The sequence below is a fragment of the Tympanuchus pallidicinctus genome, unplaced genomic scaffold (genome assembly GCF_026119805.1).
Source record: "Tympanuchus pallidicinctus isolate F22 unplaced genomic scaffold, pur_lepc_1.0 scaffold7, whole genome shotgun sequence".
NCBI lineage: Eukaryota > Metazoa > Chordata > Aves > Galliformes > Phasianidae > Tympanuchus > Tympanuchus pallidicinctus.
Window position 1 is genome coordinate 12,418,329 of NW_026294791.1, and position 18,134 is coordinate 12,436,462.

The window sequence follows — 18,134 nt, forward strand, 5'->3', positions numbered from 1 at the left end:
GGTCTCAATTAGTTGCAGATTTCAATGTATGTGCAAATGGTTATTTCACCACAACAAAGGTACGTGGGGAATTGGAATTAGGAGCCGCAAGCAGAACAAGGGACCCTGCTGAGATAATATAAATTGTCATTTCAGATCAGAAGTGGAGAAAATGCTGCTAGTCTGGCCAATGAACTGGCTAAACACACTAAAGGACCAGTCTTCGCTGGCGATGTTAGCTCATCAGTGAGGCTGATGGAGCAGCTTGTGGACATTTTGGATGCTCAGCTGCAGGAACTGCGACCCAGTGAAAAAGATTCTGCTGGAAGGAGTTATAACAAGGTACACAACTATGTTCACCTCCGCTTGCTGGGATAACCATTGCCCTTGATTTTTTTTTTTATCCTTTCAGAAATATTAATCAATACTTTGTTCCTGCGTGTATATAGTTCTGCAATAAACGTGTAAAACAACAGTAGATACACAGCGGAAAGTTGCAATTACCTTCTTTTTAGGGCATAAGATAAAATTCACAGTAGAATAAAATTCACTGGTCCTCAAAGATAGCTGTGTGTCCTTTATTAAAATCTTGTATGCATTATAAATAATGTAGGTAAATGGCCAGTAGCTTACAGAAATCCTCAACCAAAGCAGTATTTTTATTCAGTGAAGATTTTATCCCGAGCAATCAGTGGGATGCAGCATGGTTGCACAGTTTTGCTTTAATCTGAATTGCTGCAAAATAATAGCATTTTCTTAGACGTTTTAAGATGCCAGCATCACTTACAGTTGATCATATCTCCTAGGATGATCTAAACCACAAAGACATAGTTTTTTGTTTTTGTTTTTTTCTTTCTGGAATAGTATTGAGAGAGACATTTCAGAGAAAAATTATGTTGTTGTGTTTTAGGTACAAATCACAAAAGCGTTACCGTTCCAGTTTTTCTCATAAGAAATGCTATATTTCATGGCCTCTTCCTTTCCTCAGCTCAGTCAACAAACTACAAATAAAACATTTTTCAGCCTGCTTTAAAGAGAGCTCCGTGTACTCCTCTGTTGACTGGGCAATAGTTTTATTTACAATCTCTAGCTACACTTAGAAGAGTTTTCCCTTGGATAGATAAAGTGTCTACGCCAGGATTTTCTCCTTTGACCTTTTCACACAAATCCCACTGCTGGGACAAAGATCCCCGGGCACCTTTATAATGGTTGGGAAAAAGGTTTCCTGTTTGATGTTTTTCTGTAGTCATCACTGAATAAAAACTGAATTAACGTCCAAACTCTCCACAGTTCGAATTACGGATTTGAAACACCAGACTAAATTTTGGGTATTTCTGAAGCTTTCCAGAATGTGTCTAACTTCTGATTTTCTTTTCTCTTACTAAAAAGCTCCAAAAACGAGAGAAGACATGCAGGGCTTACCTTAAGGTATCTCTCATGTGCTGTCACCCTGCTTTCTCCCTGCTTCAGCAACCTGCCACGCTTTATCATCTTGCTGCATGATCCTATGTATTTCAGTCTTTGATAAATGTGTATTGTGCCCCATATCAACTGTACAAATGTTGGCTTTGCACAGGTATAACACTCAGAAGAAAAAAAATAAAAATCAAAGTTTATACCTCTCTAACCTCAACTTGTTCCAAAGCAGAAACAGTTATTACCTGAATTGGAAGTAACGTCTCTCTCATAATATGACTTTGGGTAGACAAAAAAGCTGGGAAATGAACAGAAGTGACTTCAGCTTATAGCGTTTTATATCAAAGACTGCTTAGAATTAATTTGCTTGCATGAAGTGTACATTATATAGCCTGCTTTGTTCTTTGTGTATTCTTATACCTAGTAGAATTACTCCATCTTACAGTTTTGAGAGTTGTTACAAAGGCCAATTTCAATGATTTCAGGATAAAATATAAATACAAACTTTTCTCTAGCTTTACTAGTAAAATATGTATCATGTGTCCCATTAGTCAGGCTATATGGAAGGTGCATAACACATTGCTATCTGATTTTCTGTTTCTTTTATCTCTGGTAGAATGGTTGCCCATAGTGGCCAGCTCCTGCTCTGTGATACAATGCCAGTAATTCTACCTCACACCTGTGATAAGGAGAAAAATATGTCCTAGAATAGATTGTGTCTGTGCTTCTGAAAGATTTTATTGCACATTTTTTCAAAGTTTCTTTTAAAATATGGTTTTTACTTGTACCTTCTGTGATAAAATGTAAGAACAATTTTTAAAAAGAACTTTGAAATACTTTGCAACATAATAAATTCAAACTCTTACTGGAGGGACACTTCTCTGTATTAGATGGTCTGTCTTTTATCCTACTGCTTAGAAAATGGGATAAGAGATGTCCAGTTACAGCAAAAATTTGACAAAAAGAGACAAAGATCTGGAGAGAAATGCACTTCTTAAATAATAAATGTAATAGGATTTTATCAGAAAGTAATTTTGAATAGGAGAAGGAAACCCAGCAGACATTGAGCAGACTGAATTTTCATACTTTGTTTTCAATAATAAACATTAACATGAGTAGAGCAATAATTGGCTTGCTTGGACAGCTGTGTCAGAGGGGTTCCACCTCCCTGATTGTCTTTGTCTGAGTGGAGAGAATGCCTCAGAAATATTATTGGACAGGTGATCATTTACCACAGGAAAAATGCAGAGCTAGCTTGTCCTATAATAAATAAAAAATGCTTCATATTAATGAATGCATACCATCAGCACTATATAGAGATACATAAGAAACCGTAGCACAACCTTAATTTTCGACTGGTGTCATTTTCTGTAAGTCTCAGATGGGCTTCTCTGCTTAGATAAGACTAATAACCCTCTTGAAATTACAAATCAAAAGCTGACTTACACTATGCAAATGAAGCAAGTTCCCACTTTGTGACAGAGAATTCATTTGTACCTCAGATTAGAGGCTCCAATCTGTATTTCTTGGTGACTAATGAATCTGGCCTCTGCAGACCAATTTCTGTTCCACTCTAGTTAATGGCTGCAGCAGTATCAGTGTGAGCATTTTGACTATTCTGTCTCCCGTTAGAGAAAGAAAAAAGGCTTTAATGTCACTTCGAAGTATCTTCCACCTGCCAGGAAGGTCGTGGTGGTTCACAACACAGACAGAAAGAGGATATTAAAATGGATTAGGCTAATTAATCTTGCTCTGACAAAAGCCTTGACCAACTTTTCCTATTCTGATTTGCACAATGCAGTATTCCAGACCAACATCTTCCTGTTTGTACACTACATTCTGTTTCCATTCCTGATGCTTTTAAATTGATCAAACAAATTATACATAGGCTTAATGACACATTATGAGTAGGCAAATGGGACAGAGTAAACAGGGTGTTTCAGCAATGCATGGCGTACTCAGTGCACAGCAAACTCAATGCACAGCTACATTATGCATTAATGTAAGTGCCTGCCTTCAATTGATTAACTGATTACTGTGATTGATTGGATTATTTTGTAAAAATAATGTAATCATGTCTCTGAATTCATCTTCTTCCTTATTTACTGTTACTTTATATGCAGCTTAATGAACCTTAAAACATAATGATAGAGTTGTTACAAGAAGGACTTAAAATGGCAGCTTTATTCAGCTTTTCAGTTTTGCCTACACTGATAACAGGGACAGTCAGTGGACATCTTGTTTGCTCTATTGATTTCCTTTTTTAACTGACCTTTGTGCAGGAATGGGAGTTAGTAATTTTTTTTTAAGTATCTAGGAACAGGTACAGGAACAGGAGGGGGAGTGAGAGTGGCCCAGACTAATTTATATCCACTGAGTCAGCTTCATTTCATGCCTCCTGTAATAAAGAAGGCAGTTTGTCATAGACAAGTAGTTTATAGCACAGTGGCTGCATGAGTTGTGCTAAGTTTTCAGAAGAGTATTATTGCCATTTTAGCCTAAGCTGCAGAATGCCAATTTTGGCATTAGTATTTTTAAATAGAATTTGTATATTTTGACATTAATTTTAAGATGAAAGCTTCAGGCAAAATTTCTGGCATTTATTTTTACATTTTTTCAGCACATTAATATGACTGTCTTTATATCTGATACGAGACAAGTCAAATCTGCATGTTTAACACTTATAGACCACACAATGCTAGTGGCTAACTGCACTTCTATTAATGCTAATCCAGCAAGGGAATGGAAAATATTTTTATGTTGAAATAGTTTTCTAGTGCCATTAAATCACAGTAAATCATTCTGACAGTTAAGTATTATAATTGTCACCAGATAATGCTGAAAATTTTCCCCAGCTGCCTAAAGCAATCAGACCTAATGATAGTTTTCTAATGAATGCAGGCAATTGTTGACACAGTGGACAACCTGCTCAGGCCTGAAGCTCTGGAGTCCTGGAAAGACATGAATTCTTCGGAACAAGCCCATGCAGCCACAATGCTACTTGATACATTAGAAGAAGGGGCTTTTGTCTTGGCTGATAATCTCTTAGAACCAACCAGAGTCTCAATGCCCACAGAAAATATCAGTAAGTGAATTTCTTTTCAAGTACTAATTAAAGTGCTGTGAATTGCTTTTACACAAAAAACAAGAACAATTATTCTTTGAAAGCTGAGCTGTGCAACATTTGGTAGAAAGCTGTACTTTACCTGCCGGTGTAGGAAAAGAGTTATTCCTTAGTAGAGGTGAAATGCTTTTGTTTGGTTCTGCAAAATTAGCATTCTTCTTCAGTATCCTCAATACAGTGTAGAATAGAAAGTACTTGATGTTGTGAAGTTGATTTACCACTGAAAAATCATTAGCAGAGCCTATGGATATGAAGAATGCTTAAACGGCAAAGTATGGATTTTTTGAGGTAACTGTTTTCTGTAGGGCTGTGGAAATGCTTTTCTATTTTATATAATCTGTCCTTAATGAATTTAAATTACTTTTTACGATGCACTCTGCCAGTAAAATATTTTAGGCACTCAGAACATAGGCAAAATGTTTATATTAAACATGACTGCCTTCAGGTAAAAATGTGTTCAGTGGACTACATCTCCCATAATGCAGAATAGCTATGCTCCAGAGACTACAAAATAGCTGAAGATAGTTGGAGCATAATTTAGAATTTAAGTGGTGACAGAGAAATGAAAGGATTTGGTATTAGAGATGTGCAAATATTGGTACAGGGGATGTGTTAAAGCAAAAATAATTGCTATGCATAAAATTAAAATTCCTTCATCTTATTGCAAAGATGAATGTAGTTTCAGCGTAAGAGGAAGCTGAAAGTCTTCCAATTTAAAAGTTACCAAAATGGAGACTTGGAGTAGACTGCAGAAATTAGACTTTCCACATTTCAGTATCTGCATATTAACTGTGTAAGATGTTTCTACCTAAGTTTATATTTAAGAAGGAAGATACTGGGAAAGAAATGTGAGGTGTTACAGCTTATCTTAGGAAGCAATGTTCAGACAGTCTACTGAGCTCCATGGAACAGTGTGTACATACTAAGTGAGATGTCTGACTATATGTAAAGGTGCATTTGTCTTAGAAATGAAATACATCGGAGGGAAAAAAGCAAATAACATTTTTCAATTACCAAGTCCAAGTATACTTTCTTATACAAATGAGAGGAAATAAGTAGTTAATTTTGGACTGCATTCTCAGACACTGTTCTGCAATTCTACCTATAAACCATCAGAAACAACTTTGATAACAGGCTGTAGCACATACATTGTGATAGTTGAACCAGTTTAATGTACCACTGATACTTGATACCAAATTGACCACTCTAGTTTATATGTTTTACATATCCAAGAGAATCCAACCTTTAATGTTAATCCCATGAAAGCTCCCCAGTATGCAGTATGATATAAAATTAAAACTGACTGTCTAAGTGGTACCTTAAGTTTTCAGTTTAAATACTATTTTAACATTACTATTTTATTTATCAACCATTCTACAGAATTAGATATAGGGGGGAAAAAAGCAAAATGGTATGAATATTGTTTAGCTAAATACACAGCATAAGTGTACTTAGGCATTTATTTGCTGACTTTTAAAACCTCTTTAAATCAATACTTGAAGTTCTAAATCTGCCAGCTGTGGTTGCTACATAGACATTAGGAGCTTCAAAATTAATGTTTCTCTGCAATACGTATGTTTGCAGTATTTTTAAATGGATTTTTTAGGCCCACACATTAAAGCAAGGTTTGATGTCGTTATTTTCTCTATTAAAGTGCTGTCATTTTCTTTAAACTTTAATTAAACCTAGTGCATACTACTAAAGCAACTGTGTAATTGAAACATTGCAGTACAGATCTCTTTTGATGGCAAATGAGACCAGCAGTGTGATAAAACTGAATATTGATTGGGGAAAAACAATTGTAATCTGGCCAAAAGATGCTTTCTACATCCTTCTTTTTAACACTTTTTTTTTTTCCCCTTGAATCTGCTTAGTTTTGGATGTTGCAGTGCTCATTACTGAGGGCCAGGTGCAGGACTTGAAATTTCCTCAGGGCAGTAAAGGAGGCAACTCAATTCAGCTCTCTGCAAGCACTGTGAAACAAAACAGCAGAAACGGTGAGTCCTGAGCACATAGCATCAAAACTCCATTAAATTCAATACATTACCTTTCCTAGTTAAGAAACGAACACACGCAACAAAACTGTTCTGTGTCTTTTTCTCAAATATAATAGGTACCTAGGCATTTTTCTTCAAATTTGTAGCCTGAAAATGCCTCTGTGTTTTCTGATATTTTCCATTCATTACAGTACAGACTACAGCTTTCCTGTATGTTTCTGTGGCACAATTATGGGATTTCTTTTCTTTTGTAGGGCTAGCAAAGCTGGTTTTCATCATTTACAAAAGTCTGGGGCGTTTTCTTAGCACGGAAAATGCAACCATAAAGCTGGGCAGTGATTTTGCTGGTAGAAACAGTACAATTGCAGTCAACTCCCACGTCATTGCAGCCTCTATCAACAAGGAGTCTAGCCGAGTGTACCTGACTGATCCTGTGTATTTTACTCTGGAACACATTGACGTGAGTTATGTTAATGAATTAATGGGAGGGTCATAAAATCAGCAAGAAAGAAAAGCAATGCAGAAAAATAACCTTTTTTTCCAGTTGAATTTTAGATGTTGGGCTAGGTCAGAGACATGAGCTTGTTTAAGTCTGTGAACATAAAATTAAATGAGCCTGGTTCAGTGATTATTAGAACTTAAGTGTATTCTTAATGAACGCTAATTCAGTAATCAACGTGAAAATGTAAATGACTAATTTGTTTCTAACTGAGAATTAACTCTTACCTCAGTAGCTGGGGAGAAAGTAACCGTTAAGATTCTTGTTTGTCTGACGTGACAAAATAACATAAACTTTCTACAATGATTTTGGACCAAGCTCTGCAAGTCTATACAACAGAATTGTTTTAAATACATTCATAACGAGAAGGAAAGTGTTATATCTGGGTTTTCTATGCTTTCGATCTGTGTATATTGTGTCACGATTTATGTTTCTTTGCTCTTCAGTTTGATCCTTTTTATTTTCGAATCTCACATGGGGAAAGTAAATAATCAGTACAGTGATAGAGAAAATAGTTTGATTTTCCTTTTGCCACTTTTTGTAAGTGTTCCAATTGTTTCTTATCAAAATAGATAGACATTGAGGAATGAGATTTTTCCTGATGTCTATTCACATGACTTTGGCCAGAACATAGGTGGGAATCAAAGGATAGAAAATTCATTTCTCTGTCACTTGTAAAATATCTCTTCAGAATAAACTTGCTGTCCTAATTTCACAGACACCAAAAATGGTTATGTTGTACCATTGGTGCATAAAGTTGTAAGATGGAAATTGTAATTGTTTAAAATTGGGTCTACAGTAATTGGAACTACACTTTAGAGTGTTTCGGACTATAAAGTCCATTCAAACTAGATGTCTTCCTTGTATACATAGTCCACAATTTTGCTGATGAAAACTTTATTGTCCGAAACATGCAAAGTTTAATCGAAATTACTCTTTACACATATTAAACAATTGTTATTGCCATCTTAATGTGTGAAATCCTTATTTTATTTTATCCTTTTATCTCTCAGCCTGACAATTATTTCAATGCAAATTGTTCCTTCTGGAACTACTCTGAGAGGACTATGATGGGATACTGGTCAACTCAAGGCTGCAAACTGGTTGACACAAATAAAACTCATACAACGTGTGCTTGCAGTCACCTTACCAACTTTGCTATTCTTATGGCTCATCGGGAAATTGTGGTAGGTAATGATATTTCTAGCCATGAGCAGGGAACAAGCTTTTAAAGAGTTAGCTTTGAATTTTTAGCAAGATACAAAATTGCTGAAGTTTCTTAAGTATTTATAGTTTCTACCCACTCACTCCAAAACAATTTACTTTCTGTAGCAGTTTTCTTCCTCACCATAAAGTTACAAGTAAAATAACAAAAAAAAACCCCAAAAAACACCAATGAAAGAAGGACAAAAAACTTCTTCCAGTCATATTTTGAAGTAAATGACCAATCTTACAGTCATTTTACAGACTTTGCACTATGACTGGAGGCTTTCTAGGGGGTAAGTATGCAGGTTTTCCCCTGGAAGCATAAGTGTAATCTCCTGAAGCAGGAAGGTCAGAGCTGCTACCGGTTTTCTAATTCCCTTTTTATACTCTGAAATTGTTGCCTAGTTAAGCACTTACTGGATGTTTAGTGGCCAACGAAGATATATTTACAGAGATATGGGGCTTTTCATAAACCCACTATATTCTGAAAGGTAACTGAAAAGATAACTGAGATGACAAAAGTGATTCTGTTACAACTGAAGGAACCATCTTTACCTAAACATGACATTAGATATGGAATTACACATGCAACATATTCTGCATTTTGTTCTAATTGATCTTTGCTTTCTTCTCCACTGTGGAGTTGCAGGTCTATAGGAAAGAACATGTACACTTACAGGAGGTCAAGTAAAAGTTCTCATCTTTGCATCAGAGCCTAACGCTACATTCAAAATGTTGTCTCTTATTACTTTTGCCTCACAAGTTTGCAGAAGATCATAGGAAAACTGAAAATACTATCTAATCAGGCTAAAAATAATCATCTTTTGCTCTCAGACCTGCTCTTCTACTTTTGTTCTTCTGGGAAGCTGATCTGAGATTCAGAAATTACTGAGTACATCTTGCCCATCTCACATGAAGAACAAGCAACTTTTCTGGATGCTACCTATGAAAATAGATTTCTGTTTATACTCATAAGGATTCATATTAATTTTCTCCATTCTTGGTTATTTCTAGTACAAAGATGGAGTACACGAATTGCTCCTCACTGTCATCACCTGGGTGGGAATTGTCATCTCTCTTGTTTGCCTGGCCATCTGCATCTTTACATTCTGTTTTTTCCGTGGCCTGCAAAGCGATCGTAACACTATTCACAAGAACCTTTGTATCAACCTATTCATTGCTGAGTTCATTTTCCTAATAGGCATCGATAAGACAGAGTACACGGTAAGTCTTCTGTGTATGTACTGATGTTTTTCTCTGAAATGACTGTTTGAAACATTTGAATTAAAACATGACAACTGCCAACTTTTCAGCATTCTGACACAGCAAGGCTGAAATAAAAATTGTAAGTGAAAATAAGTAGATATGTTCATAAATAGTACTTACATTCATCAAAAATATACATGGTATTAATTTCTCAGTTAAAGCTCTGTTTTTCACTTTCTATTGAGAAATACCAGCTATTAATGAAGCAGGTGTTTTAAACTTCTGAAAGAGGAACTGAAATGTTGATTTACTAAGAACGTATATTCTCATGTGTCTTAAAAGCTATTGACTGTTTTTCTCACACACACAGGCAGACTTATGCCTTATGTTTTTTGTTGTTGTGTGTGTTTTTTTTTTTTTTTTTTTAAACACTGAACATTCATGCAAGTTCTTTGGCAGTATTCATGACATTTAATTTGTCATTCAGAAGCAATTCATTGTGTTGAAATCTAGTGAAGTGGTAAGAGTTTCATACAGAATTCAACTAAAGAGGAGAGAATTCAGACTGATTCCTGTTATGACAGTAGAAACTTGCAAAATTACAGCAGGCTTGATGGCTGCTTCATATTTAAAATAAGCTGAATTACATTGTGCTTCTGAACCAACTGTTCATGTCTCACATAATCCAAAGTACAAGCCCTAAAATGATACCAATTTAAAAATTAAAGGATTGTATATAAAAATCAAAAAGCACTGCATAAATGAAGACAAGTGAGGGTATGGTTTCTGTATCTGCATTCTGTTTAGTTGAATTTACTTTCTGCACCTACTATATATACATTAATATTGGCAAATGTTCAGCGTATGTTTTCAGGTTAGAAAAATGTTCCTGAATTTGTAAAAGATCTCTGATAGATGTATGTGTTCTTCTATTATGCCCTATTTAATTAGAGATGTAATGATGTAGAGATTTGTGGTTTATATTTCCATCTTTCTTTTTCTTTGCAGATTGCATGTCCAATATTTGCAGGTCTCTTACACTTTTTCTTCCTGGCAGCCTTTGCCTGGATGTGTCTAGAAGGAGTGCAGCTTTATCTAATGCTAGTAGAAGTATTTGAAAGTGAATATTCTAGGAAGAAGTACTATTACGTTGCTGGCTACCTCTTCCCTGCTACAGTAGTTGGTGTCTCAGCAGCTATTGACTATAAGAGCTATGGAACAGAGAAAGCGTAAGTAATTGCAAGTGACCTGAGTGTTTTTCAAGTGAATAATTTTTTAAAGCCTATTAGCTGTCAGGGGGTCCCTGACAGACTAAAATACCATCTGAAAGCTTTATTGGTAAGAGAATGGCAATACTGTGCACAAATTTCAATCAAGTCTTTTGTAATTCTCTAGGTTCAGAGGATTTGTACTCTAGAGAGACAAATTCTAAATTATGGTCTTTCTTTTAGCACAAAAGACTGACCTGAAACAAATTGAAAAAGTAAATAACTTTTTGGCCTCAAATGTATATGAACTAAAAATTCTTCTCAACTTAAAGTATCTGACAGGCTTAACCATCCAGTTTTAAGCTAATGCTTCATTAGATCTCTTTGTTCAACTGGCCCTGTAGCTAACTCTCATCTTGAATATGACAGTACAATATTCTGGCCCATATGGTTCACTTTGATAATATTTTATCATGCGGGTAGAGCAGGATTAAAATTAGCCACTGTCTTTTATTTATAAAAGTACAGATATATATAGGAAGTGACAGAAGGTAGACAGAAAACATTTCTGAGGATTTGAGTTGCTGGAGGCATGAATTTGCCTTGCAGTAGTGTTTACTTTGTCCTTTGATTAAATTAGTTACAGAATGGGAAGATAGTGTTGACTACAAGAAAGCTGCTTGATTTTGCTACTGATGAAAGACAAGTAAGAACAATTCAGTAGGGAACTGCGCTGTATGAAAAACAAATCACTAAGTGAAGTTGGCCCTAATAGGTTTACACGTCATTTGGTTTGGTATCATATGCATTCTTTCTCTCTAGTTTTACTCCCAGTTGGGATGTTTCATTTATACCAGATTGTTTTTCAGCCAAACGTGGTAACAGAATGCTTTCTATCTCATATTCCTCGGAAGTAAGCATGTTGCATATGCTATAGAGTTAAAAGCAGATTCTAAAGATGACTTGGAAAACCTGTGAAAAGTATTTGCTGATGTCAGATTCAGTAGTTCATTACCACTGCAGTGACTAAAGCTTTTGACCATAAGGAATACTCATTTTGATCGTTTCTTCTTCTGTGTTGTTTCTGATAATGGATTTTGATGTACAATGGTTTTATTAAGGAGGACCCACCATAAAAGTTACAGGTTAGGAAACATTGCCTGTGGACTAAATGATACTGTTTGTCATTATTTACCAAGATATTAGTTTAAGAAGTATTTTTGTGTTTTTCATTTACTGGACTGCGGAGCTATTGAAATAGTTCACCTTTCATTTTTGGTTTTTCTTCCACAGTTGCTGGCTCCACGTAGATAACTATTTTATATGGAGTTTCATTGGGCCTGTTACCTTTATTATTCTGGTAAGAGCTTTACTTTTTCTTTTAGACTATCTTGCAGAAAAGTTCAAATGATTAATTGTTAGAGCTCTGGGGGAACTTCAGTATAGCCATTTTTTGCCATTAATGGTTTGAATCTGAAGGTCATATTGACATGTGTAGTCATATGAAAAAATCATTGAAGTACATTAAACACTTTTTTTTTTTTAAGAAAAGGAACTGTTATTATTGCTTTCATTAACTCACTGACTCACTATTATACATGTTTCAGAGTTTAACTGCAAATTTTCCATCATCATTTCAAAAGAGTATTTGAATGCTTTGGATAATTAAGACAATCTTACATCTCAGAGTATTTATACAGTATTTATATCTATATTTGCATATGCATGTTTTTCAAATGACTGCTTCTGTATGTATTTAAGCTGTATGTTATATATATCAGACATATAATAAGTTCATGTGTTTCAGCATAAAAATAGAATATTATGTAACTAAGAGAAAGCTTATAGAACTTTTTTTTTTTTTAGTAAATTTATCATATGTATGCATACCCATATATGCACTCATGCCTGTATGCCCTATTGTCCATTCTAGGTTGAATACTGTATTTATACACCCATCATCTGTTCTCTGAGCACTGCTTCTCAATTTCACGTAAAAAGTGAAGTCATTTGTCATCCCAGGGAATATCTCCCTGTTTTTTTTTTTTTTTTTTTTTTTTTTTTTTTTTTTTTTTTGTTTGTTTGTTTGTTTGTTTGTTTGTTTTTCAGGTTAGTAATGTTAGCACTGTATGATGTAGGAACTTGGAAGAAAAGCAAATGCAAAATATGTATTTTGGTTTTATCTGGTATTTCAGTATCTTTAAACTTCACAATCTTTGAAAAGCATTCTAGAAGGCTAAAGCTAAGCACATAATCTGAGTATAGAGAGAGCTTTTGTCATAACTACTGATAGTTAGAAGGGATGAATTAGTTTTGTTTTAATGTCTTTGAAGTTCTAAATAATTACCTGTTCCCCTACCTCTATTCAGCAGTAGAGTTGTGAAGGGCATGCATCCAGCACAATTTTGAAGTTTTTTAGTTTTATAGAATCATATGCCAGACACAGTTGGAATGTTTTTGTAGCTTTTAGTTTACTTCTGTGTGTAAACATAAACTCATACTTTGATATCAAAAATTTCTATTAAAAATGTAGCTAGCCAATCTTTCATAAGTTCTTTATTCCCTCCTAGTAATTTATATATTGAAATGAGGTTATGTGTATTTTAGGTCAGTTTTTGATGTAAACAGAAAGTAATACTATTTTAACCCTTGAATAAGCAGTTAAGAAAAGATAATTGTGTAGTGTGAAAGGTTTAGTTCATTAGCATATATAATGCAATGGAAAGCATAGCAATGACAGCAGAGTAGCAAGGTCCTAGGCTGTAGCAAGTGAGGATTTGCTCAAACGCAACAGCCACTGACACAGGACTAAAAAAGAAAGATGGTGCTTACCTTTAGAAGCTTATAGATACACAGCAATCTCCAGCACAATACCTTGTCACTGCCAACCCTTAAATGAGGTCTGGGAAGGGGTGGATCCTGGCTCCACCCCTCCTGGTCACTCAGGTGCACCTGAGTTCTCCTGGGTTGGCCCTGCCTTCCCACCAGGTGCTCAATCACTGTTTCAAGCTGTGACTCAGCATTTCTGCTTCAGCACATTTTCAGAGAAATAGTTTTTAATGAGTGTATTAATTGAATTAGAAACATTGAAATATTTGCAAGGTATAAGTCTAGATCTTTATAATAATTATACAGTTTATTCTAAATACATTTAAATTTAATCGAGTATGAGGATAATGGGTGCTTTTTAAAATGAAACCTACAATTACAATTGAAATGCAGTTATTATTTTCAGTATGATAGGAGATATTTTTCAGAACAAAGTTATTCATTGCAGTTGTTGTAATCCTTAGTAAGAAACTGAAGTTTCCTGTAGCTATAGTTCAGTTACCCAAGTCTGATTGTGTGATGAGAATTTCACTTTCTATATCTTGCTTTTTATTTCATTGTTACTGCAAGTATTTTGCTAAGTCACCTCTATTTCTCTCTTGCTTTAAAATAACGTTTCATATGGGAAGCTTTGGGCATTGCTCACGGCTTTTTCACTTCCTCATAACCAGGTCAGAGTGAGAATAGAGGTGAAGGACATTTAATCATATTGACCATGTACAGACATAGTTCACTATTATTTACTGGCCATGACATTATTATCCTCCAGCAAATCATTTAGACTGAGACGCAAAAGGCTTTAGGGAGCAGTATTCCCAACTTCAAAAATATGAAACAGCAGGTAGCAATCACAGCACAGTTCCTGGGAGTAATTCTTCTCTAGCAATTGCTTTGCCCTCTAATCGTCCCAATTGAGAAAGCAAGAGACTGGAAGAAGTGTGAGAAGTGTAATAGCTGAAAAATAATATGTCATGGGCAGTGTAACTAAAGGCAAACCATGGTTGTACAATAGTGTACTTAGTAACATGACAGAATTTCTCCTTAGTAAGCTTTTTTAACATGTTAATCTAAACACTCCTTTTTGACAATCTTGCTTACTTCTCTACTTTACACAATTTTCTCTGAGTTTACAAGTGTTTGCACTAGTATCTGTATACATGTTTAATCAAAATGAGGGTAGAAAAGTAAGGGAGGGAAGTATAAAGTTCCTCAGTATATCTTCTGAGGATCTTCCAGCTTCACTAGTTCCATAGCCTGCCATGCCTTTGGGCACCAGGGTTATTATATCTATGAGAAAAGAACATGTAAGTAATGAGCGATGGGAAACCATTAGTATGCCTGAAATGGCTTAATGAAAGCTTGGATCATGACACGTCAGGAGCTGTTCTTATCATTTGGACAGCTCCATCTGCATCTTTAATAATTAATTCAGTTCAGTAAGAGTTCAGCTTGCACGCTCATTTAGAAGCCTTCTTCAGAGAGTACCTCTCTTGCTGCCAGTCCCAGAGAGAAATAGGCTTCTGCATGGCTAAGAGCAAAGATCTGGAGATACAAGAGCAGTTTTAGAGCTGCATTTGCCAGGTAACAAAAGCTCCAGGGAGTTCAAAAAGGGTCAGAACATGTGCAGTTCAGCTAGGTTACTTCAGAGTGGTGTTTCTGTTCTTCTGTCTAATCATATCCATGTCAGCACTGCAGGCTGTGTGGAATGAATTTTAAACTGCTAAGCTCAGGCAGACGTGATTCAATTGAGCAAGCTGATGGCTATAAAACAAACAGTGCTCTCCTATAATCTGTGGTCAGAAAAGCCAAAGTATTTTGACTTCTATGTAGATCCATGATCATTCATATCCAAGAAATGAAGTTGGTTTGACTTCAATTCAGCCAAAACTACTACAGTATGCTTCTCACAGATGGAGCCAATATATTGGACTACCAAATGCTATTTAAGCAGAAATTCCTAGGCCGGCCTGTTTCCCATTTACATGGGGATGTGTGAGACCAAAATCTGGATGCATACATACAGATGTTCACATATCTATCTATACATTTAAAAACTGTGTTTACAAGCTTATGTATTAAAAATATACGTAAGTATATTTTAGTAGGAGCCACTTGATAAATGGTATTTACCCATTGCTCATGGGGAATTTTATTATAATTATTGCAAAAAGTGGCTTTTTTTGGCTACTAATCAATTGTACCTGAGACTAATTCCAACCCATTCATCTTCTCTGCAGATTATTGCATCCATTTTTTTTGAAAGTTAATTTGACTTGAAGACATTCACTCTTAAAATTACATAGATCCCAGATGCCAAAATTTTACCTTGTTATTTATCATATCCAGTACATTCTGATGTCCAGACCAGAACTGGCATTGTTAGTGTTAGATATGAAAGAAGCATGATCTTACAGGGTACTGCTTTTGATTATTTCCATTAAAATTCTACAATTTTTATATTTTAAAGTAGTTATATTTTAACTTATCTTAATATGTATTTGTCTTTCTTCTGCTTGATTCTATCTAATTACATTTGCCATATCAAGCATTTGATATCAAGGGTAGGAACTGGTACTTTAAAAGGTGCTCATGTTCTTTCTTTTCTGCTTTTACATACATTTCAGAACTGTATGTGTATAGATTAAAGTAATTCTCTATAATTCAGTGTCCTGTGTCTCACAGTGGATAATATATTTTAGCAATTATAACCCAATATAAACATTTCAGCTGTGTATACTGTCGTTGTGTGTATGTTTGCAAGATGAATTTATTTTGGTTGCCACTGAAGGAGAGCAGTATTTTTGGGGTGGAGATTTTGGTTCATCTTGGATGGATGGAGCCCAGTTCTCAGGAGGAGGCCTAGCCCATCAGCAGCCCATTGTGTAATAAGAGTAAGAGAAAGTCATCACTGTCTTAAACCCATTTTTTACCTCAGAACCTTTCAAATACCCATCTTACTGTTCATATGGATCTTTATGTGCCCCAGAATACTGCATGTTTGTGGTGAATGCTCTTCTGAAATAAAAGTGTTCTACTCAGGCCTATCTGTCGAGCTTGGAAAACATCTATGAGTTTATTTGCTTAGTTTAGGAATAGTTTAGTAATCACACATGCATGGAATAATGCAGGTTGGAAAGGTCTTTAGACAATTTGTTGTCCAACCTCCCGCTCCAAACAGGCACAGCTCTGAGCTCAGTACAGCTTACTCAGGGCTGGAAAAGCTTTTCTTATACAAAGTCAGTACAAATGAATGTGGAAGTACTAAATGTGTTACCTTCTTGTACAGACTTTTCTTCCACATTTATTTCTCACCAAGAAAAATGATTTAGCCCTTCCTTCTAGAAGTAATTACTCTCCAACAAGTTCCCTTCTCTCACTGCTTAGTGTCTGGTGTAATAATATGGCAGGATGCCCAAAACTCATGAGTTCCCCCAAAACAATCAATTTCTAGATGAAAAGCTGCGAGGAAGCCAAAAGTGACTACATTTATAGCAGATAGGGTTGCAGTTTTTGTAAGCAGGCAGAGTAGGCTTTTGGTAATGACACAATGTTCTAAAGGATGCCAATGTGTTTGAACAAGCGGCAAATGATGGTCTTTGACTGCTGAAACTATGCAATATTTCACAGTGATGGAGTAACAAGTATCATATGCTCTGTTGTCATAGTTACTTTGTCTTCAAAGTACTGTGTTTTGCTTTCTTTTTTTCTTCTTAAGAAGGCTCCCTCAGCTATTGTGAATTATTTTTAGAGTATTATTTTCTGTCAGTTGTTTTTGGAGCTCTATTTCCTAAATTAGGATTAAAACATGTAGTAAGAAAGTGTTATGCACAGTAGTGCATTCTGTACATTCTGTAGTTCAGTGAGGACATATAAACAGACAGAACTTAGTAGCTACATAAAACCTGAATACACAGGAGCTTGGATAAGGTTCTGTGGTAGGGCCACACCTGCTTGTATGTCACCAAAAGTGCCTCAGTATCTAAACACAGGCTTTTGTTTTTCATATGTCAGACCAACACTACACTCCTACAAAGAATCAGAGGATGAAAACCTCGTGTTTCATAAGGTAGTCATTTATGAACATAATTGAGACTATTGAGTTTTTGATCCAAGAACGATGTCGCAGCTACAATGCAGGATGCTTCAGGGTGGCTCCTTAGGCAAAGAGCTGCCCTGTGAATGCTGTTCTGAACTGGGATTGTGCAATCCCAGAGGCACAGGTTGCAACCAAATTTGATTTCCATATTAGCATTGGCATGGGGCATCTCTTTAGCACTTAATCTGTTTGTTTTCACAAAAATTAAATTGAAGTTAAGCAAGCTGGAGGAGTTCATCTTATACTAGCTACCCAAACGTGCAAATAACTTTTTCAAATACAGAACAATGAAATCTGCCTGACAAGGCATGGAACTGAAGGCCAGAGCCCACTCTCATTTCTGCTACAACGGCCAGAGATAGGAGCAACTTGCTTAGTCATCCAAGTGACATAAGGCTGCACAGTGGAAATGTAGATAAGAGAAACAAAATATCACGATGATGCAATGAAATGTTTCTCAACTGGTTAGTCATAACTCAGTTTATAAAAGACAGTCGACACAGACATGAGATATTAAAACTTTTATTTGTAGCTGTGGAAACTGTGCTTAACCTACTCCTATGTACATACTTGC

General features: G+C 35.6%; 1 protein-coding gene across 14 annotated transcripts in view; it reads left to right on the plus strand.

The window, feature by feature from the left end:
* The window catches only part of ADGRL2 (adhesion G protein-coupled receptor L2), a 155,794-nt gene that overhangs the window by 119,307 nt on the left and 18,353 nt on the right, over window positions 1-18,134 (plus strand). For 11 of the 14 annotated variants that reach the window (XM_052667095.1, XM_052667096.1, XM_052667097.1 and 8 more), the window contains 9 exons: window positions 136-321; window positions 1,369-1,407; window positions 4,297-4,480; window positions 6,394-6,516; window positions 6,771-6,976; window positions 8,029-8,202; window positions 9,236-9,445; window positions 10,436-10,656; window positions 11,929-11,995. In XM_052667095.1, the coding sequence (XP_052523055.1) occupies window positions 136-321; window positions 1,369-1,407; window positions 4,297-4,480; window positions 6,394-6,516; window positions 6,771-6,976; window positions 8,029-8,202; window positions 9,236-9,445; window positions 10,436-10,656; window positions 11,929-11,995 (1,410 nt within the window). The remainder of the gene's footprint in view (window positions 1-135; window positions 322-1,368; window positions 1,408-4,296; window positions 4,481-6,393; window positions 6,517-6,770; window positions 6,977-8,028; window positions 8,203-9,235; window positions 9,446-10,435; window positions 10,657-11,928; window positions 11,996-18,134) is intronic. The other 3 variants (XM_052667100.1, XM_052667103.1, XM_052667108.1) reach the window with 1 other exon arrangement.